Here is a 24,502-nt window from a genome sequence, read left to right on the forward strand (position 1 = left end):
TTGAAAAACACACACAATTTGATTAGCCTACTTACCATGATTTCAAGTACAAAGTGCATATTTGTCATCACTTCAAATTCACCAAAATAACAAATGAATCATTTTAACTTTACATCTATACTTTGCTTTTGGCTTGACACTTTAAACTGAGTAAGATTTTGAGTTTTGACCCAGGAGCTTGAACTATGTGTTCACTATTAAACAAATTAATAAGTAGCTCCATCTAGCGGATATATAGAAGAACTACATACTATGTTATACTGAACAACTTGTTTGTTACACTGAATAAATGCTTTTTTTAATAGTTCACCCAGAATTTCCAATATCTTAATTCTACAGACAAACAAGGCATACACTGATTTGAAGTTGAAGTTCACAGTAACAACATCTGTCACAGTTTTTCTCGACTGCTTAAACATTTGTCCACTCTGACATCACATTTTCAAAACAATCAACACGGAGAGGCTGTAACTAAAGCTTATTAATCAAAATTGACTCATGTTGTTTGCAAAATGCTTAATCACTCACAAAACATTATAAACATGCAACAAATGCAAATATTAAAATTAATTTAATTATCAACCAAATTGGACGACAATACAGCTATCAATATGAAATATATTATACTTTTTGCCAAACACCAAAGGAAACTCTAATGACTTCACATTCAGTCCGTTGGTTCCTGATGATTCTCCGAGCTCAACCCGCCCTGTAACAGAACCGCACAGAGGAAGAAATAGAGGAAATGTGGAGGGATGCAGGAAGAATTGATGCTGGAAGGGCACGGAGACTGGCTCTTATATATGCTTTTAATGATGATGGACAGGAGTGAATGTTTAGGCTCCTTATGTTTAGAACTAGACAGATATCGGCATCAGATATATTCAATCAGATACTTACCTCCAGTCAGAGCTCAGAGAGACATTAAGTCGTTATTTTAACAGAACAAAAGTGTGTGTAGAGACAGTTTGTGGTTTCACTGCAGTATAAGTGAAGCAGTACAGAATGATTTTAGTCTCATGAAGCTTGATGACAGCAAAGTATTTAAAAGCGTCAGAGATCAGAGATGATTATGTTTGTTTATTGACACGTGTAAAAAAACAATATACTATTACAGTTTCAATTCCTGTCAGATAAAAGCAGAAACATCTCAAGTTATAGGCTACAGTAAGCATTTAAATCACTAAAAACATTAAATGAATAAACCAAAAGTGAAAAAGAATTATTTCAGAAATCGAGTAAACGGATGACATGAATGTTGAAGATCCAGTAGATTACACAGTCATAGAAATATTTCAGTGAGTGTGTGTTTGTGTGTGAAATAACACAAGTGTGTGTTCAGTCTAGACTCCTAAAATCTCTTTTTGTCTTTTGATGATGTATTGTCATAGAGATGCTTCATACAGTATACGTATATTTGAATTACACATCTACAATCAGACACGTCATTTTGAGTTCAATATTGTTACTACTACACATAAATAACAAGTGAGACAGACAATACTCAAATACACTTCAAGATATGAAGCGTATCATATGAAGGTCCTTCAACACTTCACGCAGCTGTTCGTTTCTTATGATGATGATTGTGTTGTTCTGGTTGTGTATCGCACTGTAATCTGTTGCGCGTCTGGTCTACAACAGCAGCGCAGAGACGGCATTATACCAGCGACATCACTCCTCATGAACAAATACAATAAACAGTCAGCCAGAGGATTCAGATACAGCAGACATTCCACAAATTTGTTGACTCTTACAAATGGTAAAGTGCACCTAAACGCATTTTTAGTAACAGCAGTGAAAAAATCTGTAATTGAGCGCGGGAGGATGAGAAATGTGTAACTGAGCAGCACGAGGAACAAAGTGCCCAAAACCATTCTGCGTTTCTGAGATGTCAGTGAAATTGAGTGAGAAAGACCCCTCCATGTGCCAACAAAACACAGAATGATGATTGGGTAGGGGAGTAAACAGGTTATCGCTCGGGGGAAAGCAAGAAACAATGGAGGAGGTGATAGATAGTTTACACAGGTCAGAGGCACAAACCAGACGATGACGGAAATCAAACAGGTGAATTTCAGTGTCTGGTGAGTTTTGTGCCAGATAGGATGAGACACCAAAACATATCTTTCGAAAGCGATACATGCCATAAAATACAGACCAACGATTAGAGAATATTCATGTGCATTCTCCAAGAGCTTTCGTGTATCTGAATCGCTAGTTGCGGATAGACAAATGAGACAAATATTCTGTACGAGATCTGAAAGAATCAAATGAATCACAAAAACTGAAGCGGTTCGATGAGACTTGATGAGAAGACACAACGCATACAGAGCCAAGAGCATGATGGGAACCTCAACCGAAGAAATAATTCAGATAAACACTTTTCGTGCGCACACACGTTTCTTCCAGTAACTTCGAAGTAATTGGTTGCCTGGACATGGCCCACCTGACTTGATGTTGGGACGTGTCATGGTGTCAAACTGTAGACAGTCGACACTGAAATAATACCAAACCTGTCATCAGTTTTCCTCTGGGAAAGGAAACATGCTTTACAAACACACATTCATGTGGGACTGATGGTTTAAGATGTTCTTCATCAGCTTCTAAATTCAAGTTCCTCATCAGCTTTTCACGTTCGTTCATGAAATAAAAAATACAGCGTTTCACATGCATTTCATTTAGCAACTATCATAGAGACACTATAGAGTCTGACCGACAGACATGACGGTGTTACCTGAAATCAGATTGTGATGCAGATGTTGTTCAGCTGTAGACAACGTTGTTTACTGGCCGTCACAACTTTAATCATCTACATCAGGGGTCCTCAACTCAGAACCTCGAGATCCACTTTTCTTTTGGAGTTTAGCTGTAACCCTAGTCAAAGACATCTGAACAAGCGAGTCAAACTCTTCAGGATTACAAGAAAGCTGCAGGTGGGTGTGTTTAATCCAGGCTGGAACAGGAACGTGGATCTCGAGGTCCAGAATTGAGGATCTATTTGAATGAAGACTTCAGACGAAAAGTCGTTCTGTCAGACGAGGAGCTGAAATAAAACACACAAGGACACAATAAACAATTACATTTGACTTCATGCGTGACTTTATCAACACTAGAAATCTTCAAAGTTTATATGGATAGATGATGGTGATGTTACCTGGAATCAGACTGTGGATGCAGATGTCGTTCAGCAGTATGATGATGTTGTTTATGGGCTGTTTGGCGGTTCTTTTATAGCCTGAATGAACTCAACAAACGTGCACTTCAAATGGAGAGTGATTCGGTCACTTAATGATGTCAAACCTCAAAACTGCATTAAACATCATCATGTATCTGTGTTTTTACTCCACACGTCATCACTGAGTGCAACTATAAAGCATTTCCTCTATTAACAATGTGAAATCTAAAACAACGCTTTGTGTGGTTGTACATTTCCTTTCATTTATTGTTCATTACGTACATGATCTTGTTCTTAGTTTCATCACTTTCATCTATTAGCTTTAACCACAGGATCCATTAAATATGTTTCTAACAAAGATTACTTTGTTGATTGAACTTAGATTCTCAAGTTTTCGGCCAGATGTGTCAGAAAGTTTGCACAAGTAGCAAAACAGTGTAATCTGAATAAACAACATAGTAAGAGTTTGAAAGTTCCCAAGATGCATTGCAGCATGTTCAATTCTGTGTTTTAGTTCTTGCTGGCTTAATTTATGCTTTAATATTGTTGTTACTGTTAGTTTATCCATTGTGATAGCGTTTTTTTAAAGCGGAGGTAACACACACAGTTTCTCATATTAACCTTGAGTACCTAGAGAGTAATATTGCATACTTCGTATCTTCGAAGAGTATTTTGTTTGATCACATTTATAAAAGACAGATACAGCTGTTCGATTATTTCAGTCGAGGTCGAGATCGCCTGGAGGCGTGCAGTGGGCAGAACTAAAGCACGAGCACACAATACATCATCGCATTACAGTATCTCTGCCTAAGTGTTGATTCATTGTAAGTTTGTGTTGTTTACATAATGCACATACGCGCCGATTGCCAACAAAACACACACATACGACTTAGTTTGACTTATCGTGTGCGGTTCATGTGTGACATCTTTTAGCGCAGAGACTTCTTCATCTATCAGTTTCAAACGATCTGCAAATCCAGCGTTATATCTACCGTTTATATAACATTCATCACCGAAATGCCGTGAACAAACAAACACAGCTGAACTTCTGTAATGAACGAAGCACATTGATGGGCGTGCTCTTTCTCTCGCTCTCGCTGGTTGACGTGTGGGCGTGCTCTTTCTCTCGCTCTCGCTGGTTGACGTGTGGGCGTGCTCTTTCTCTCGCTCTCGCTGGTTGACGTGTGGGCGTGCTCTTTCTCTCGCTCTCGCTGGTTGACGTGTGGGCGTGCTCTTTCTCTCGCTCTCGCTGGTTGACGTGTGGGCGTGCTCTTTCTCTCGCTCTCGCTGGTTGACGTGTGGGCGTGCTCTTTCTCTCGCTCTCGCTGGTTGACGTGTGGGCGTGCTCTTTCTCTCGCTCTCGCTGGTTGACGTGTGGGCGTGCTCTTTCTCTCGCTCTCGCTGGTTGACGTGTGGGCGTGCTCTTTCTCTCGCTCTCGCTGGTTGACGTGTGGGCGTGCTCTTTCTCTCGCTCTCGCTGGTTGACGTGTGGGCGTGCTCTTTCTCTCGCTCTCGCTGGTTGACGTGTGGGCGTGCNGCTGGCAGAGTGTATCGAGCACAGAAATACTACGTCAGCACGTTTAACAGTGTAAAGAAGTGATGAAGGCATGAAATAGCATGTTACCCTCCCGCCGTTTAATGAATGATGTTTTTTTATTTTTATCATGGGTGAGGTTTGTGTGTTCAAGGTCTAAGCGACAGAACAATGACACAACAGCACAACCGGTATAAATGCACTCAACACAAACTGTTATTCAAGTATTTGATAAAAGTTTTTGTCTGTCAGATGCAGAAAACGTGTGCAATTGGTATAAAAGACAAATAGTTTATTTTTATATAATCTATGTTCTCAATTTATATAACAAAAAATATTTTGTTCTGTTGTTCATTAGGTAAACTTGACTATGTTGTGACAACTGACGACTTATTAAACATATTTTTTTAAGTTGGGTGGACTTCAGTCAAAAATGTGCTTGCGATCGGTTGCCTTATTATTTTAAGTTGACTCAACTATTTTTTTACAGTGTGCAGCAGAGGATAAAACCCCATTAAACTTGACCACAAAGAAAACAAGAAAATAAATGTAGACAGAGAGGAACCATTGGTTCTGAGGTTAAAAACTAAACTAATTGATGAAAGTGATGATGCCATAAAATACACACCCACAGTCAAAATCATCATTTAACGATAAATGAAAGGAAATATACAACCACACAAAGCAATGTTTTAGCTTTCACAATGTTAATAGAGGAGATGGTTATAGCACAAAAGAGCCATTCTCTTAAAACCTCTTTTTTTCAGTAAGACAGCTGGGAAATGCTGTGAGTTTAGACAGCGATGAGAGAACACAATTACTCAAATTAGCAGGATTACATTCAGTAAATCATACTGAAACTGTATTTGTAGATTATGTTTAACACCTATAACTTTCACACCTGAGACCTTGTAACACTAAAGAATCAAATGACACCGGGGAGGGAAAATGGCTAATTGGGCCCAATTTGGACATTTTAACTCAGGAGTGTACTCACTTCTGTTGCCAGCGGTTTAGACTTTAATGGCTGTGTGTTGAGTTATTTTGAAGGGACAGCAAATTTACACTGTTATACAAGCTGTACACTCATTACTTTATATTGTAGCAAAGTGTCATTTCTTCATTGCTGTCACATGAAAAGATATAATAAAATATTTACAAAAATGTGAGGGGTGTACTCACTTCTGTGAGATACTGTATGTCCTACTCTTTTCAATTCGTTTTAACACATATTTTTGTCAGTCCATGATATTCTACAGTATATGATTCAATAACCTCATTCTTTAAAATCAATAAAACAGAAAGACTAATAAAAAATCTAGTGTAGTAAAAATATAGAGATGAGATTACAGATTAACCTCACAACAGCACAATATTTCTGCGCATGTTGTTTTGTTTTTGCTGGTCCTGTGGAAGAATGTTTCGATAGATTTGCAAGAAAATCACACTGACTGCATTCCAAATTCTTCAAACATCTTCTTACTAAAATCTTGTTCTTGTTGTTATTTCTTGTGTGTATTGGTTTCATAATTTCTGCTTTCAGTTGTGTTACATGAGTGGTTTCATCTGCACTACACACAGATGATGATGATGTTTAATGCAGTTTTGAGGTTTGACGTCAAATTTGAAGTGCACGTTTGTTGAGTTCATTCAGGCTATAAAAGAACCGCCAACAGCCCAAACAACATCATCATACTGCTGAACAACATCTGCATCCACAGTCTGATTCCAGGTAACATCATCGTCACATCGTCACATCAGATTTCTATAGTGTTGATAAAGTCATGAAATAAAGTCAAATGTAATTGTTTATTGTGTCCTTGTGTGTTTTATTTCAGCTCCTCGTCAGACAGAACGACTCTTCATCTGAAGTCTTCATTTACTAAATTGTGACTTCCATAAACGACATCTACCACAGAACAACATTTTGAGCAACAATGCTGGATCATGATCATCATGTCTGATGTCTGTCTGTTTGTCTTGTGTCTCTCTGCTAGAAATACAAGTGAAACACTCGATTCAATTTAGTTTTCTTGAATGAATGAATACGTAAAGTGACGAGGAACTTGAACAGCATCATTTAGACAGATAAAGAAAAACTCATAAATTCTGTGTAAACAAATGAGATGACTCGTAATGTTAATAATCTCTTGTAAAATAAGCAGATGATATCGGCATCGGTGGGTTGTGTGAAGGACAATTATTTTGATTTTCTCGCTTTGGTTATTGTAGTTTGGACGGAGGATAGATCCCTGGAGCTTCATCTTATCAACACAGGTGAGAGCTTTGAAATACATAGAGATGAATTCTTCATTCATCTTTGATAAACGTTCAGACGGTAGCCTACTTTGAAAAAAGCTCAGTAATGCCTTTGGTTTATTGTGAAAATTGAGGAGTATATTTTAGCAGGTGTTTATGAAGCGGCCATTGAATCTGTGCTCATTTTTAACATTCTATACATACTCTCAAATGTAAAAACAAACTTTGAAGGATTACAAAGTAGACAGAGTAAATTATGAGTAGGAAACAAATGTGACAGTGTATGTAATATTGAACTGAAAGTGGCATTTCTGATCATGATTGTGTGATTAAATCATGTATGAAGCATCTTACGATACATCATCAAGATAGTAGTTTAGTATCGCCACAATCTACAACGCGCATGACTTCACGCAGTGACTCACGGCATTATGACATCACCCCCCCTGCCTGCATCAAACCACATACTTCCCTTCAAAAACATGTGAAGCTAAACATTTAATCACCATGAATGATTCATATTTGAAGAAATATGATCTGATGTATGATAAAGAATACTATACATTTTTTATTTATCTGTATATATGTACGTTTTTGTTTCTTACATTGCTTTATATGCTTTACATGTAATGTGCATATATTTAATGCTTTATATGGGTTTGTTAAATTGTGCCAAACAATAAAAGCACTTTCACATTCATGATTAACAGATGTCATGTTGTGCATCAATGTTATAGTAAAAAACTGTCTAAAAAATCAAAGTCGTAAAACGTAAAGTCCTGTATAGGCCTCATATTGAGTAACTCGACAGACTTTGGTTAATTACCTTATAAAGTTAAAAACTGCGTCATGTCTTCAGTGATAAGGCAACAGAAAGCTATGTGCTGTATTTACCTCCTGTTGGTTAACGCTGATTCTGTTGTCATGCTTTCTGATTGATTTTCCAAGGACAGTCTGGTTGGTGTAAACTTACAGAATTACAGACCTTACAGTAAAATGCATTAGTTGGGTTGTATTATAAAACATAACTTCAAAAATCCACATTCAGCTGTCACTTGGCTGGCTGGGTGTCTGGGACATCAAATCTAAAGATGGGCTGTAGGGTGGAGGCGGTATCTCTACTGACCCATGAGAAGCATCGATCCCCGTGTTTAGAATTTCTTGACCACTGGGAGGATATATCTTCATAACGGACTGTAAAAAAGCAAGGATTTTTCCAGTTTCATGAATGTAGACAGATGGACGGGCAGACAAACAGATAAAGAGACAGATCTGTACCTCTGTGTAGGATGGTGGAGGGCACGCTAGATCATACGTTGGCGGTCCGTCAGTTTCTTCCTCATAGTCGGGCTCATCTCTCTCGTCAATAGGAATGACGAACACGCGGTCATTGATTGACAGGTCAGAGTCCGTGTGTATGTCTATGACGTCTGTTCTGCAGAATCTGCAGCAGTACTTCAATATACACAGACACAGAGCCAAAACCAGGACCGGCGATAAAAACGTCCTACATCACGAGAGAAACAGCACTTAATGTCTATCGTGTATACAAATGTAACTCTCTCTCTCATTGTAAATGTTGTGTTAATATAATAATATAACATTGTGTCATTCTTACTGGATATAGTAATAAATATAATCAGCCATGAAATCGTTCTGGAGTGTCTACAAAGAAACAAAAAACAAGACGACATTTATTCAACGTGCAAAGATCAAAATCAGGTGTGTGCATGTGTTTGGTTATTCACATATTTTTTTGTTTTGGAGAAATTCATTTATAATACATTAAAATATGATTCATACAGACACAGACCGCTGTGAATAATTCATTTTCCCCTTTTTGTTTGGCTTGTAAAAATAGGCTATATAACTGTAAAACGAGGTATTATCTGATAAACTTCCGAGACAAATTCTGTGTGATATAACCAAAACAAAGGAAGCAAGATCAAACATCAAAACGTAACGGACAACAAAGATGAAAGTCTGAAAAAGTGAAAGTCCGTATGAAAGTCTGTTTGATTTCATGTTTTATTTTAAAACGTTTGAAAATATTGATTCAGATATGTACTTCCACTTGGTGAACAGAAGCTATGTTTTAACTTTTTACTTGACACACCACTTAAACCTTATTGGTGGAAATAGTTTCAAATCAACATCAATACTATATGATCTTTAAAAAACCTTTTGAGAAATATAATATAAAAACCTGAAATAATGTGCCTGAAATAATAATCAAATGAGTACCACTGACTGAAAAACTGCCAAAGACTCTCCAGCATACACAGAATTAAGCATACATTGATCCATCGGTCAGTTAGTAGGCTAATGTACTCAAGCAGTGATATGACATAACCAACAATGTGTTTCATTCTGTCTGAATTCTTTTTAAAACGACAAAAGTTTTACATGTCTACATTTGTCATATGTGCAGTTTTGTCTGTAAATGACAAACGTCAGTACTTACAGTTTTTCCTTGATCTGACCGAAAGTTGAAGAAAATGAAACTCACGTCAGTGTATTGTAACTGCTGTAACCTCTCACTGACACGGTGTGAAGGACTTTGAGCGGGACACTTATTTGCCATAGTCATCACTGGGTTGGGTTTGTAAACACCGGGCCTGTGCATCACTCAGAACTTATAGCTCTGAATTCAAGCTCAGTTCCAAAATTTGATTTGAACTGCAGAATTATAATTTTAATTTGAACTCAAGTGAGTAGAAATAAAATAGAAATGATATGTGTAGTAAATAGTGTCATTTTTTCAGCATGATTTCCTGATTGTGAAATACATGAATTACTATGTGCTCAATATGAGGTATTTTAAAAAACATTATTATTAATTATTAAGAGATCTTTAATTATTATGTGTATTTTAATGTTTGAAATGCAACTTAAAGTCACCTGTAGTGACAAATGCTCTTCAAACTTTCAAGTTCATCAACGACAACGTTTATTAGCATTAGCAATAAGCAGCAAAGTTTATTAAAATATTCAAGCCTCTGTAGTTCTTCTCATAGTTCTCTAGTCATTTTATATATTAGAACGTTTTCTTATTTCCTGTGTTAGGGTGATTCTAGATAACAAGCAGAATCCCACAGCTTCCTCTTTACAGATGCAGATGAAACAGGTATTTATTGGCCAGTGAGTATTGACCAATCAGCCACCAGGACTAAAAATAAGCATTTTGTCATGTATTGTTAAAAATGTTTACCAGTTAGAAATCTAGACACTTGACTTCCAAGTTCCAATTCCCGTCTATCCAATGAGTGTACACCGATATATAAAGGATGTGAGGCTATTACAGACTCCTAAATAAACCAGAAAGTGAAATTGCATTATATGACAGAAGAGACTTTATAAAAAGGAAATTATAAACGTCGAATGGCCTTTAGAATTTAGGTTAAACTGTAAGTGGGTCATAAAATCACACCACCCATTACACAGCAGGACGTTGCTGTTGTTACCTCTTCCGGCAGTGGAATCAAGCTTTTTTGGTTACAGAATTAGTCTGGGGATAATATGAAAAATTACAATTGTATAGTTCCTTGTCAATTTGAAAAACATAAAGCATGGATTGACCTATGTAATAATAATTTGCACAGTGTTGAACCTCTCAGGAAAGCGAAACCTATCGAGTACATTTTAATACCAAACAACTTTGAGAAATCATCCTAAGTGGGAAACAATTTATTTTGAATACATTTGGGTGATGACAACAAAGCAACTTGAAGACACAAAAAAAAGAGGTTCTATTTCCAGAGTTTCTTGATGGACATGTTTTTCTCGTTGTCTTTCTGCATCACCTGTGAAAAGAAAATGAATGATAAATTCGAGATATACACAAAAACATGAGGACATTTTTTAAACCTCGAGTAAAATCCTTTTCCTAATACCTTTGCAACAGCCATCTCAAAATCTTCTTGGTTGACGTGAACTCTCCTCTCTCTCAGGGCGTACATCCCTGCCTCAGTGCATACACCCTGTCGGAAAAACACAAATAAAACACTGCTTACAATCATGCTAACTTTGAGTAGTAGATTTTTTAAAATAATTTTTCATTAACAAGTGTGTGCATTTCTTTATTTGAAAATAAACGAGTATGTTATGAAGCTTTTTATGAATTAAATTCCTTACTCATCAAGTTCAAACTGAGATGACCTTACCTTGACCTCTGCTCCAGACGCTCCTGGCATCAACTCTGCAATCTTACGCAGGTTAATACCACGTGTCAGGTTCATTTTACGTGAGTGGATCTTCAAAATGTCCAAACGGGCCTAAACACAACACACATTTATGAGGTTGCTGGAAGCTCTTGCAACATTCAATACTAGACTATTAAAAAACACAACAAAGCAATGCTTTTGAACAGCCTCAGAACACAGCAGAAAATGACCTCTTCATTGGGAGGGGGAAATTCAATCTTCCTGTCAATGCGACCTGGTCGGAGGAGGGCGGAGTCTAGAATGTCAATACGGTTTGTTGCCATGATAACCTGAGAAAAACAAGCACACATACATCAAAATGATTAAACGTAAACCACGAATCAAGCCACCACGTTAGATGCCCGTGAGCTTGGCTAAAGCCGAAATTTATTTTCTTCACACAGGTGACAGATGTTTGTATCTCACTTTGATGTTTTTGGTGGCCTCGAATCCATCCAGCTGATTTAGGAGTTCAAGCATGGTCCTCTGCACCTCACTGTCTCCTCCTGATCCTCCCTCTAGTCGGGACGAGCCGATGGAGTCGATCTCATCCATGAAGATGATGGACGGCGCGTGCTCCCTGGCCATGACGAAGAGCTCGCGCACCATACGGGCTCCTACAATCACACTCTAGTCAATACTAAAATCTTGCTTGAGGAAAATATTATCACCATTCAATACGTAATGAAAACGATGTTATGCTATGTACTCCGTGAAGATGATGCCAAGATACAATAGAAGTATCTTTAAAATAATGCGGTCATTCATAAACACTTGGTATACTAACCTTCTCCAATAAACTTCTGCACGAGCTCTGATCCCGACACTCTGATGAAGGTGCAGTCTGTATGGTGGGCAACAGCTCTGGCCAACAGGGTCTTTCCTGTGCCAGGAGGTCCATACAGCAGCACACCCTACCAACCAAGCATCAACACACGTATACAAGTTACAGAGCATGAACAGACGGCAGATGGAAGAAAAAGGTGTCACACAATACAGCCCTATCACTCACCTTAGGCTGTGCAATTCCAAGAGCTTCGAACAGTTCTGGGTGCTTGACTGGGAGCTCGATCACTTCCTTGATCTCTTTGATCTGTTTATCCAGTCCTCCGATCATCTCGTATGTTGAATCTGGCACTTTCTCCACCATCATCAGCGAGACGAGTGGGTCCACTTTGTTTGGCAGGATTTTGTGAAGCGTATAGCTGTCGTTTCGAAGTGCTACACGACAATTTGGAGTTACCTGAGAAAAAGGAGTGTATTTAAATGAATGTAGCACAAAAATGACTGATGGGTATGCTGAAACGGTGAAAGTGACGCTTCCCTAAGCAAACATCAAAAATCAAAACAAACAACTTACATCATTGATATCAATGTTCTTATCCACATCCACAACAAACTTTCCTTCGGGATGCACCTGCAATCAAATAAGAACAAATCAATACCCACACATATATAGAAAACAATCTCAGAATTGATCGGCACATGAGAAAGATAGGAAGAAAATAACGACCACCAGACCTTGACCAGAACTTTTTTCTTGTCCATGGCTCTCACCACCTCCCCTACATAAGAGCCCTGCTCCTGCAGCAACTGCAGCTCTTCACGCAGGAGACGCACTACAACCAAAGACACAATACAAAATAAAAGCCATTGCATTTTCATGTTTGAAGATAACATTATGCATAATAATAACAATAAAAGAAACAAGTTTGCAGACTATACCTTTGGCATTTAGCTCATTTCTTTGAGCCTGCAGACGTCTGAGATTTTGACTTTTGTCGTTTACTGTCAACTGAGTGAAGAAACAATTCGCACATTCACACATGACAAACAATAACGCACGTGCACAGCATACAGTGCGCGTGCATATAATCTAGGACATTTCGTGATTGTTTTTACCTGAAGATCCTCAATTTTAGACAGGTAATACTGCCGAAGCCCAGTGCCCCCTTTACTGTCCTCAACATCCATCTGCAACAACAGAAGATCACAGTGACATAAAACATGTCAACTCACACGATGCGCCAATGTGACAGACGGTTTATTAATAATAATAATAATAATAAAGACTGATTAAATGATGTCATCGTTTCGATCGAGAAATCTGTCATGTTATGATCAGTCATGATCCCACATTTAAGTTCCTACAGTAACTACAGAACTGAAAAGTGTATTTCTATTAGAGTTTTCCAGTGTTAGGATCAAGGATGTGTCATGTTATGATCAGTGTTTTGTTCTGTCATAATGAGTGTTGTTTCACGTCAGTGAGACGCAATGAGACAGCAAACTCCGCTGCATTCCGAGAAAAAGCGCTTAAATCATCGATTCTGTCGTATGTTTCTCTACAGTATTGTCACTGTAGGGTAAACATATAAGATATACAGCACTTGCAATAACAACACAGCTAACTATATAGATCATTTCTATAGGTTCTACTCAGAAATAGCACTTACTTGCTCAATACCATCCAGCGCCATCTTGAATATACAAACTTCCGGTGGTGAGTTGCGTATTTCCGTTTTGTGTTCTTCACAGGAGTGATCGGACGGTGCGCCACACTCACTAGTGCCCTCTTCACAGCGGAGAGCTAACCACAATGCGCGCCTGTTTGCATCGAAATTATTTTATTTATCAAACCACTTGTTTTACATTTAGCTGAAAACTTTTCACTAACAATAAAACAATAATAACATTATAACGGGTCGCGACTTTCTACTTTGTATTAAACCATTCTTGTTGTATCGTATTTTATGACTTACTGGTTTTATTATATAAGTGTAGTAATAATCTAAAACAACCAAAAGTAAAGATATTTCTTAGTATTTAGTTATTGTGTAAAGCGAGGGTCAGAGTCAGAGGTTGACATCCACTTGTTTAACAAACAGTTAGCCAATGTGTTTCAAAGGCACAACTCATCTTCAGTTAAGGTGCGGTAACAGTAGAGACAGGTATAACCAGACTTTCCAGAACTATAGACCCTACATGCATCAACATGACTGATGTGTTTGATTTGGGCTGGCCTACAGTCTGCTCTCTGCTAGAAATATCTTTTCTTTCCCATCAATTCTGACCTACCAACATTTAATATTACAAAACCTGTTTTTCGTCAATTAAAATACCTGAAAATGTTACACATTCATGATTAAATATGTCAACACCCCTTTATGGAAACAAATTTATTGTTTAAAATACTCCAATTTCCCAGTAAAAAAGTACAAAAAGGCAAGCATTTGATTGATACAAAAATATAAAACAAACCTTAAATTGTAAAAGTTTAAGAGCATATAAGAGCATTTCAGACCAGTAATAATACTGTCTGAGGATCAAAAGAAAAAAAGTTCACAAATGAAGCTCTTAGGATAGCATCTGTAACATGTTGCCAATGACAAAACAAAACAACTTTTGACTCGTACCTCAGAAATGAACTTGAAATCGTGAGATTTAAATTATTTGTTTGAAAACAGATATTCTGTGGTAACTGCTAAAAAGCCACATATGCTGTTAATGGAGCTTAACTTGCATTAGACCCGAAACATTTCTTTAACGATAACTTCAATTGCGAGAACACAAATGACTACACAAATACGAAAGGCCACTTATTAAAACAAACTCTGACAGTAAATTCACAACTGTGCCTGGAATGTAGAATTACGCAATGAACTTGAACGATCAAAAGTACAAATATGGCTTTGAATACCTAAAAACAAGAGATGGCTGACACACCCAATGCACTATTTGTCAGAAATCTGGGCATTGCTATATGGTCTCTGCTACCTTGGCAGATTAAAAAAACAGTCAAATCTAAAAATCTAAACACAAACAAGATGAAGACAGAAAGTCTGGCATACTGAACCAAAACAGCTGGACAACCAAATGTGCCGAACACAAAAGACACGGCTGTTTAACAGTGCAGTGCATATTTTCCTGAGACCAAAAACAAAAATCCAGAATATTGTGGATTGAATAAAAACACTGCATTTTCATTACGAATCTACTTAATCATAAGTAACTGCAGCTTAATCTCAAAACTGTGCAATATATTTGAAAAGTTTAAGAAGAGCCAGAAGAAGAAATGTTTATAAAAGGGCACGTGTCGGCTGAGCCTAGGAATTAACTACTGCAAACACAAAGTGTACAAAAAGCTGTATTAAACTGGTTGCTTCTGTCCATTTTGTCAACTAGATAAACAGTTTATCATACTGTTAAATATTAAAAACAGAAGATGTTACTAAGCAAATATCATGCATTGAATGGCTTACTGTCATATTTGATGGCAAAATACACAAGGAAAGTTTTAAGAGACTGAGGTGTTCCAGTTAGTCTGCTATCTGAGATTCGATGTGGGCAGAATTGTGTTACTGTACAATCAGCAAATTCTGCACCCGACAGGCTGTTTATGACGGTGCAATATATATTTAACATTTCAACAACGCCCGCATTCAGAAAATGGATAGATCAAGTGCCTCCATTCCTTTTCAAACAGAATATGTATCAGATGTAAATGGAGAGCTAATTCATCAGGTGGCAGCGGGTTGGGAGTCTGATGCTTATGTGAGTCGGATTCCCAGTACCTGTTCCAATTCCTGTCTCCTCTGCTGGACCTGAAACCAACACAATTCATTATTCAACATGATTACCTTTGTCATTTTTCATCTAAATAACCCAGTAGCCCACCTTTGAAAATACATAGCGTCCAACAGCTTCTGTGACCCAGGGTGCTTGGTAAAACTCCGTCGTCCTCTCCTCTTCTGGGTTCCCAACAGTGTCCGTCATCATCTGCAGAAACCAGCGGTAGACTTGAATGAGTCCAGCAACGTCAAATGACCACAAAAGGGTGAATCTGAACGTTTCAGTTTACCTTCAGGTCTCGGCTCTGAGACTTGAGCCAGTCCTGGATGAACTCCTGCGGGTTGTTACTGAAGCTGAGCATGAAGTCTCTCTGGGTCTTCAGCGTGTTGATGGACTCAATAGTGTCGTGGATCTTGTGATGGAGAACGTGAAGGTTTAGTTAGTACATTACCCTAGTACTTTACATGAGAAGATGTTTTTTGTTTCGTCAGTGCACAACCACCTTCATCTCTAGGGCAGCAATCTCCTGTTGATTGGTTGTGGATGACAGAAAGCTGGTCATCTGAGCCTTCAGTGGGTCGTCCACCTCAACATCGATGTCAAAGCACGCTGTCTTCTTCTGGTCATTGGGATCCACACTATCAGACAACAACAATGAAGCGTTTTTGTTTAAGATTGAAAATCAATCAAACAGATAATAGATGAGACATGTATACAGCGGTTTGAACAGACTAGGTGATTTCGAATAGAAGTCATTTTGGACACACAATCTCTATTATTTCAAACATTTCAATTCAATTATACTGTAAATGCACTAGTACAAGATTAATAAAAGCGTCCACAAAATGCATAGATGTAACACAATTGTCTACCAACTGAGCTACAGAAACATAACAGTAGAATCATCATAACTATGATAAAACAAATGAAAGTATTTTAATTATGTAGTGTCAAACATGTCAAGTTAAGTTGAAATAATAGACAAGCATTCTTTAAAGAAGTACATTAAGCAACTACAGAACGATAGTAGAGAGCGGTCACAAAAATAACCCCCCACACACACCTGATTGAGTGATTGATGACGATGGGGTCAGGATGCTGCAGAAGGCCTGCGAGCTTCATGGGGATATCAGAAAACCTCATCCTGGGACAGCCAAAAATCTGCAGGATTATAGCAAGTGTCACCAATAAGTCCTTGATTACCAAATATGTCTTCTGTACAGTATGTCTAGATAAATGTTCTGGTGCCTGTCTGTGCAAAACTGTTCAGGCAGTTGCTAAAAGGCTGTATCGAGCTGAATAAGACCTTAAAGGGACCCCCGACTAGGAAGACTTGTATTTGTAAAACTGATTGCTAGAATTACTTTAAAGCGGTACTTCAGGCTTGAATCAAAATTTCCCCATGTTTTACTCACCCTTGAGGCATCCTAAGTGAATGTGACTTTCTTCTTGAAGAATAATGCAGTCGGAGTTATAATACCACGTATCATTTTACTTCCAAGCGGTAGAATGGGAGTGAACGGGGGGCGATTTTTTGAAGCTCCAGAAATTGCATCCATCGATCAAAAAACAGCTCGACGCGGCTCCGTGGTCTTAACAAAGGTCTTCTCAGGCAAATCGATGCGTTTCTTTAAGATAAATATCCACATTGACAGCGCTATTAACGATAATGTCTAACATTTGCTGCAGAGAGGCTTGTTTTTCCACTAAATGATGGTGACGAAAGCTCCCGCCCAGAGGAGGCGGTGTTTCTATTGGCTGAAAACGAAAAATGCTGTGTTCGTCACAGGAACTTTTCAAGCCTCTCGTTCGCCTGCAGCAGAGTTTAGACATTATCGTTAATAGCGCTCTCAATATGGATATTTCTCTTAAACAAACACATTGATTCGCTTCAGAAGACCTTTGTTAAGACCACAGAGCCGTGTCGAGCCGTTCTTTGATCGATGGATGCACTTTTTGGAGCTTCAAAAAGTCGACGCCCATTCACTCCCATTCTACAGCTTTGAATAAAAAGGATACGTGGTATAATAACTCCGACCGCATTATTCTTCAAGAAGAAAGTCATATTCAGTCAGGATGCCTTGAGGTGAGTTAAACATGGGGAAATTTTATTTCTTGGCTGAAGTATCCCTTTAAAATAACCCCATATTTAATAATAATGTTTGGGTTGCTACCTTTTCATGTCAGGTACTGTGGCGCAAAACAAAATGGTAGCCTCCAAGTGGCAATAGGCTACATTGGATTCTATATTAGAACTGTTTCTTTTTTTAAATGCTAAGCATCACGTCTGGTGTGGACACGGTGTTACACTGTTTTTATATTTTAAATGTATATAATCAGTGTTAATATATTAAAGGTGCAGTGAACTGGCCGTTTTTATTGTTTTATACTATTGTCTGATGTCTACTTATGACATTTGCGTGGTTTTTACATTCGAAAACATCAAAATCAATAAGTAATAGGCTATTTTCTACCCTGGTTTTGAGGCCGGCTGGAGAAACGCTCAGTTTTAAGGGCGGGCCGCATAGAAGACTTGTAAGTAAACGCCCACTGCTATGATTGGATAGCAGCTTGCGTAGCTGACTTAGTTGGAGCCTTCTGTGAATTTGGTTAGACACGTAACGTTACGTAACTTGATTTTACTCAAATTTACGGACTTATTTCCCGGATGTGATGGCAAGGCTTTGCGTATAGTTTGTATAGCCTATAGTTGTATGGCGTTTAGTGATATATGACCGTACATGTCAGCATTTAAGACCCGCGAACAAGACAGAAGATCATACGCATAGTACAGATATGTTTTACTCACATAAGAAAGCACTGCTTTTTAATTTTAGTCTCTCTGCAAAGACTTGTTCAAGGAATCCGTGTTGAAATGAAGCGAACAAACGCTCAATGTTTTCCCCACGTGAGCTGGAACGTCTTTAAAAATGAACTTCAACAACGCATTTCTACTGTTGGAATCCGAAGGAAGGTTATGCAGCGACTGAGTTCTTCCACAACCAGGCACTGCACAATATATCTTTAACGGCATGATGCTTACACTCGCTCTATCTGGTTCCGTGCAGCTTGTGTTCAGTACTGTCATGCGCGAACCAGTTGGCAGGGCCCGAGAAGTTGCCGTTGATATTCTTCTGTGGAGGCGGTGTTCAACCTATCTATAGCTGCATTCCAGGACCTGCCGTTCGCTGAGCCTCGTGTCAATAACAGTTGTTATTTCAGTAACAAGGGCGTTTTCAGGTCTGACACTTACAGGATGTTCGCTTGAATACGATTCCCTCTTATATAACAAAAGCTCGGGTTAAAATTGTGGTCCTAGTTCACTGCACCTTTAAGTCATACATCTCTTTATAGTCCGGGTAGCCTAGAGAGCCTGTAAAAACCCAGCTCAAGTCATATTTTTGTGATTTACTGTTTTCTGCATAAAATCATTGTACATAACCAGTGTTGGGCAAGTTACTCTGAAAAAGTAATTAATTACTAGTTACTAATTACATATTCAACAGTGTAATTAGAGTACTGTACAAATTGCTCTCTCCGAAAAGTATTTAATTACTCATTACTAATTACTTTCTATATCCTATATCAACCTTGATTTGTTAAGTAATTCAAAGAAAGACATGAAACGGCTCTTTTCATTTATTCAAATAAAGAATATAAAACTACATAAAGTAGTATTATTAACTGACCAAAGTATTACAAATGTGAGAATTATACATTAAAGCACGGATTTTAAAGTTAGACTTTGAATTTTGATGTCCATTCCTTGCACACACACATATATTACACAAAGTATTTAGTTTAATTACATCAGAAGTAACTGTAATTAAATTACAGAAAAATTAGAGTAATCCCTTACTTTACTTTTTCAAGGGAAAAGTAATTAAATTACAGTAACTAATTACTTAGTAACTAGTTACACCCAACACTGTACATAACGTAAAGAACTGTAGTGAAATTAAAGGTGGAAATCAAATTTCGAAGCTACTTATCTCATAATTACATTATGAGACTATAGCTTGGTTTTCACAGACATGTCACGATGTTTTAGGGGAAAAGTAACATATCAATGACTCTACACATTGAGGTGGGATAGGATAAAAACGCTTCGGCATCTCGAGAAAGTGGCAAATTTCTAAAGTTTTGGAGAGGCTTTTTGATCACCTGTCTGAAGTATCGATTGCAGTTAATGTACTCCTTCTCATGGCAGTCCTGGAGCTTGTTGTTTTTGATGTAGAGCCACAGGGCCTGCATGATACTGGCTCTGGTTTGAGTGTGGACGCCCAAAAGTCGAGCCAGGCGAGGATCTAGCTTATACTGTGGAGGCTGGAAGAGAAGTACAGGTAAGATGACAGACAATCATGTTCATCATAAATGCATTCATACATCACAATTATGAAATGAATAACAGTGACGGAATTAAAAACAAATTCTTGTTCAAAACAGAAAATCAAATTTCTCGTAAATTAGCCTTTTTTGGAATGATAATGTTTGTTTATTACACTGATCTTTCTGATGTAAGTTTACAATAACATATTGGCGTTTTTACATTTTCTTCAGATAAAATAACTGTCAATTAAAAAAAAAGCTTTCTGTGTGAAATTACATTACATCCCTAAAGAACAGACGACAGGTCAATTTTCTTGTCACAGTAATGTCATAGAAGCTACATTTGCATGCAACCAAATAATCCATTTGTAATCGGATTGATCGGCACACAAACAGAATGAAAGGCAAAACACATTAAAGACAATGTTGTGTCATTTGAAAATTTTGTTCTACTTCCCATCTGAAAACTTCTTAGGATCCAGAGATGACGTTTGAACTTAACGACAAGAGACTGTGTGCAGTGTTGCCAGGTCAGTGGCTTTCCGGCTAGTTTTGAATGACCATTGTATACATTTTATTACACAGAAGGGGCACTTTCCCAGAGAGGGATTCTCTAAACCAGGACGATGCCTTAGTTAAATTAGGACATTTATGTTGTCAGAAACAAATGTATAGTACAATGCAATGTAAGTCGCTTTGGATAAAAGCGTCTGCCAAATGCATAAATGTAAATACAATTTTTACAAACAAGCATTTCGAAAAAACATTACTTGTGTGCAATTCAGTAGCGCATTGCAGTAGTCCAGTCTGGACAGAACAAGAGCCTGGACTAGGACTTGCGTAGCATGCTCGGATAAGAAAGGTCTAATTTTCCTAATATTGTAGAGGATGAATCTACAGGACCGGGTGGTGCTGGCAACCTGATCAGTGAAGTTAAGCTGATCGTCGATCACCACTACCAGGTTTCTTACTGTTCTGGAAGATGTGATGGTTGATGAGCCCAGTTGAATGGTAGCTTGTTTTCAGTTTTGGACAGCGCCGTTAACATTTATTTTAGTCTAGGACTAGTCTTAATCCCTGTCTGGGAAACTGCCCCTTAAAGCTATTTATGTGTGCATGTGATACCTGGTGGTCCAGCATAAGGAGGAGAGTGCATTTCACATTCACATCTCCTGGTCTCTTCACCTGAAAGCCATCCGTCTCCTGAGTTGTGGGCATTCTGTGCCACTATAACGATATAAAGAAAACATAATGACAAAATCAAGAAATGTATTTCAAGAAAAGTGTTTTTTCCCATTAAAATTGCCCACCAAAAACAGAATAATAAAAAACATAAATAAGGTCAATACTGTCATCTAAACAACACTGTTCTGAGATCACCGTACCTCCACCAGGTGATTGTCTGGGCCATAAAGTTCTTTGTCCAGTTCAATGACCAAGCTTTTGAAGAAGGATGAAAACTTTCTCTTCTGTTTTCCAGGCTAAATACGGGACAGGACAGAGAGAAAGAATTAGGCTAAAGGGGAGAGAGAACACATGTGAAGCTTTTGTTCATGTCGTTGATTGACTCTGCATTGTTTAGTGCTGACCACATCGGGGGAGTTTCTTCAGACACGAGCTGCCTCCAGCTATTGCGGCAGTACGCGTTTGCGCAACTCGATCTCTCCCGCAACAATACTTACAATAGCCGAGGCAGAAAAAACAACAAAATAAAAAACCCCACTAAGAAACGTTTCCTCTTTTCATGGGGAAGCAACATTCCCAGAGGCTGGCGAATGCATGTTCAGACTTCTACTGACTCGATTCACGAAACGGGCCAACGTTTCAAATCTTTATCCTCAAAGAATCTGCCAAAAAACCTTCCAGCGAGGGAACGTGGAACAGCTTAAAGCACATCTGGTTTGGAGGAGTGAGCTGAGGACATGATCTAGTGAGGACCGGAGAGACTCAAGGCTGCCAAAAAAACGACAGCAGCGAAATGAGCCTTACTGGAGCTGTAGCGGCTTGTTGTGAATTCCCCACCTCTCACATACAACACGGCAACAGGCGAACGCACAGTGAAATGCGCTACGTACGTCCTCCAGGAGTTTGCCCTCCACTCTGAGTTCCCACGATGCCACTTTTTCAGCCTCCTCCCCCTCTGGTTTGGCAGGTGTGTAGGTGTTGGATATGTAGATCCTCAGTTTTCGCTTTTGCTGGTTGAGAACATAAAATGTACTACCTGTTACTACGTGTGACTGACTAGCTTTTTAAATTGATAGATTATGCAGATTACTTTATGCTGTTTGGACGTATAAGTGGTTGTCAGATCTTATAAACAGCGTGGAGAGCAGTACCGTGATAGGCTTTTTGATGGCCTCCTGTATCTCCATGCGTTTGCGAGCGATGGTCTGGTCCAGCTTTCTCTCAAAGGCCAGAAGGTCCATGTAGGCCTGAGACTCGGGGACCAGATCTCTGATCTGAAGAACATGGAAATCATTAGAAACGTACACGTTCAATATTACACAAACAAACTCACACTGTTATGGTTACGCTCACCCTCTGTGGGAGAACTTTGTCAGCCATCTTACGCCGCTTAACTCTGAAAATTCACAGCAGATGTTTAACAAGCGTGCACATATGCTGTTTTTACAGCACCAAAGACCTTAACTGTATAACACCAAATTATTCTTATATCTTATTTACTTTTGCGTTTTTTTCCAAGGCTTGTGTTTTTAGGTGACAACAACTATACATTTAACCAAATGCGCACATATAACCCTAATACATGCACTTACCCCCTTCTAGGACCCATAAGACCACCGGGCTGCTGCTGAAGAAATCTTTTCCGTGTGGGGTCCATCAGGGCCTGTGGCATGCCGGGTCGCATCGGCATGCCTCCGCTATAAGACGGACCAGGCATGGGGGAGCCCATAGACCCCATGCCCCCCATTGGCACTCCTCGGCTGGGTGGCATACTTGGGCGCTGGGGAGCAAACAATTATATTACTTCATTTGACTTTCTCCAAACACAGACTGCTATTACAGCGTTGAACTATTTTACAGATGGCTGTACTGTTTTATATTCTAACACAAACGGCACATTAATACAATATAACGTATTATGTCAACAGTACGTTTGATTTTCAGTCATTTAAATGTATTGTACTGTTCATTTTATTTTATTTTATTTTATAATATATCAGGCCACTGTTCTAAAATGTAACACCACAATATTCATAGTATCTACGAAATACTTTAAAGAACACCATGTAATAACACCACGCATGGCCAATAACACGTTATTACCATAGTACATGGGCAAAAACCTATATTCATCGTTAGAGCATAATCTTTTTTTTTTTAATAAATGGATGAACTTGTTTTGGGGGAAACACGTTAAAAGTAAGTTGTTGAAAGTAAAGCACGCGCGTCTCTTCAATGCGGAAGTAGATGTTTGTCAGCGTCAGTATTAAAGTGCTTTTAAAGTATTTGTAAACATTTTAAAGCTCGTCCTTTGCATTATTTGTAAAGAAACATCACTGTAGACTTTAAAAACAATAATAAATCGGGTAAATGGCCAAAGTTGCTGTTAAATCGTCACTGTCGGTAAAGCAGTGACAGACACTTCCTAAATAAAGACAGTATGGTGGACTCAAGGCGTGATGCTAAAGTCAACAGAACAAGTTTCGACACTTACCTGGTGGTACTGGTTCAGTGTGCTGACCATACCCCTGTAGGGGGAATTTTGCGGCATTGCTGTCATTCTCATAGCGCTGCTGTGACCCGGGTTCATGTTGGGGTTTATTGGGGTGCTGGAGTTGAGTTGGAAACCCGATCTAGAAGCCATAATAACTTGCTTAATTCTCCCGCTGCTAATTGTTTAAAATAAAATAAACGCAACTGAGTCAAACTACGTGTAAGTTGTTACTCAGCACGTGCTAGCATCGTGAATTCTCGCAGACGCGCTGTTCACTCTGTCAGCGTCGATCGATATCTCCTGAGTGTGCCATCTCTGCCCATAAGCGCTTGTCAAACCGCCCGTTTACCTTAATGGTTGCCTTTCAATAACTGTTTGAGAGAGTCTCACCAATGAATACAGTTATCAGTAGGTGTGTTCGCCTTTACGTAGTGCTGCGCAGACCCATTCACGTATGACAACAAAAAATCGCGAGAGCGAGGGAAAACTTCTCGTTAAGACTCGCTCTCGCGGTACTCTGATGTCATGAAACGATTAGTCTGCGCAGCGCTGCATGAAGACGTGTGTGGCTTCTCTAATCTCCTCCCTCTGAGTTGCCAAATAAAATCACGTTTAAATCCTCCGCGTAGGCGACGGTTTAATGTAGTTTTCCCTAAAAAAATCGGTTTAATAATCAATGTATATTAAAACAAGAATTGATAAAGCTTCAAAAAACTAACAATTTGCATAAGTAATAAAACGTCTTTAAATGT

At 38.6% G+C, this 24,502-nt stretch overlaps 2 protein-coding genes and 1 long non-coding RNA gene across 4 annotated transcripts; all 3 read right to left on the reverse strand.

Annotated features, from left to right (window-relative positions):
• Window positions 1-1,174: 1,174 nt before the first annotated feature.
• LOC130569612 (uncharacterized) lies at window positions 1,175-3,187 on the reverse strand. Its single transcript, XR_008964858.1, has 3 exons — window positions 3,155-3,187; window positions 2,735-3,043; window positions 1,175-2,496 (listed from the first exon to the last, which is right to left on the reverse strand). It is a non-coding gene; the product is annotated as an uncharacterized LOC130569612 (long non-coding RNA).
• A 7,452-nt stretch (window positions 3,188-10,639) lies between these two features.
• psmc5 (proteasome 26S subunit, ATPase 5) lies at window positions 10,640-13,688 on the reverse strand. The gene is made up of 12 exons (XM_057358474.1): window positions 13,627-13,688; window positions 13,073-13,144; window positions 12,896-12,965; window positions 12,692-12,789; window positions 12,531-12,587; window positions 12,183-12,413; window positions 11,958-12,084; window positions 11,597-11,787; window positions 11,362-11,460; window positions 11,132-11,242; window positions 10,862-10,948; window positions 10,640-10,771 (listed from the first exon to the last, which is right to left on the reverse strand). The coding sequence occupies exons 1-12, from the start codon at window positions 13,648-13,650 to the stop codon at window positions 10,718-10,720; spliced, it is 1,221 nt and encodes a 406-aa protein (XP_057214457.1). The 5' UTR covers window positions 13,651-13,688; the 3' UTR covers window positions 10,640-10,717.
• Window positions 13,689-14,326: 638 nt separating this feature from the next.
• Window positions 14,327-24,112, reverse strand: smarcd2 (SWI/SNF related, matrix associated, actin dependent regulator of chromatin, subfamily d, member 2). 2 transcript variants are annotated; one of them, XM_057358473.1, is made up of 13 exons: window positions 23,751-24,112; window positions 22,849-23,036; window positions 22,610-22,652; window positions 22,408-22,530; window positions 22,147-22,266; window positions 21,457-21,552; window positions 21,197-21,298; window positions 19,907-20,068; window positions 16,806-16,903; window positions 16,245-16,380; window positions 16,032-16,154; window positions 15,848-15,949; window positions 14,327-15,774 (listed from the first exon to the last, which is right to left on the reverse strand). In XM_057358473.1, exons 1-13 carry the CDS (start codon window positions 23,898-23,900, stop codon window positions 15,721-15,723), a joined length of 1,497 nt encoding a protein of 498 aa, XP_057214456.1. In that variant the 5' UTR covers window positions 23,901-24,112; the 3' UTR covers window positions 14,327-15,720. The 2 variants fall into 2 exon arrangements, with proteins under 2 accessions (XP_057214456.1, XP_057214455.1); XM_057358472.1 differs by having other exon boundaries at window positions 16,242-16,380.
• Window positions 24,113-24,502: the final 390 nt, after the last annotated feature.

Source organism: Triplophysa rosa, linkage group LG18 (genome assembly GCF_024868665.1).
Source record: "Triplophysa rosa linkage group LG18, Trosa_1v2, whole genome shotgun sequence".
NCBI classification, from domain to species: Eukaryota; Metazoa; Chordata; class Actinopteri; order Cypriniformes; family Nemacheilidae; genus Triplophysa; species Triplophysa rosa.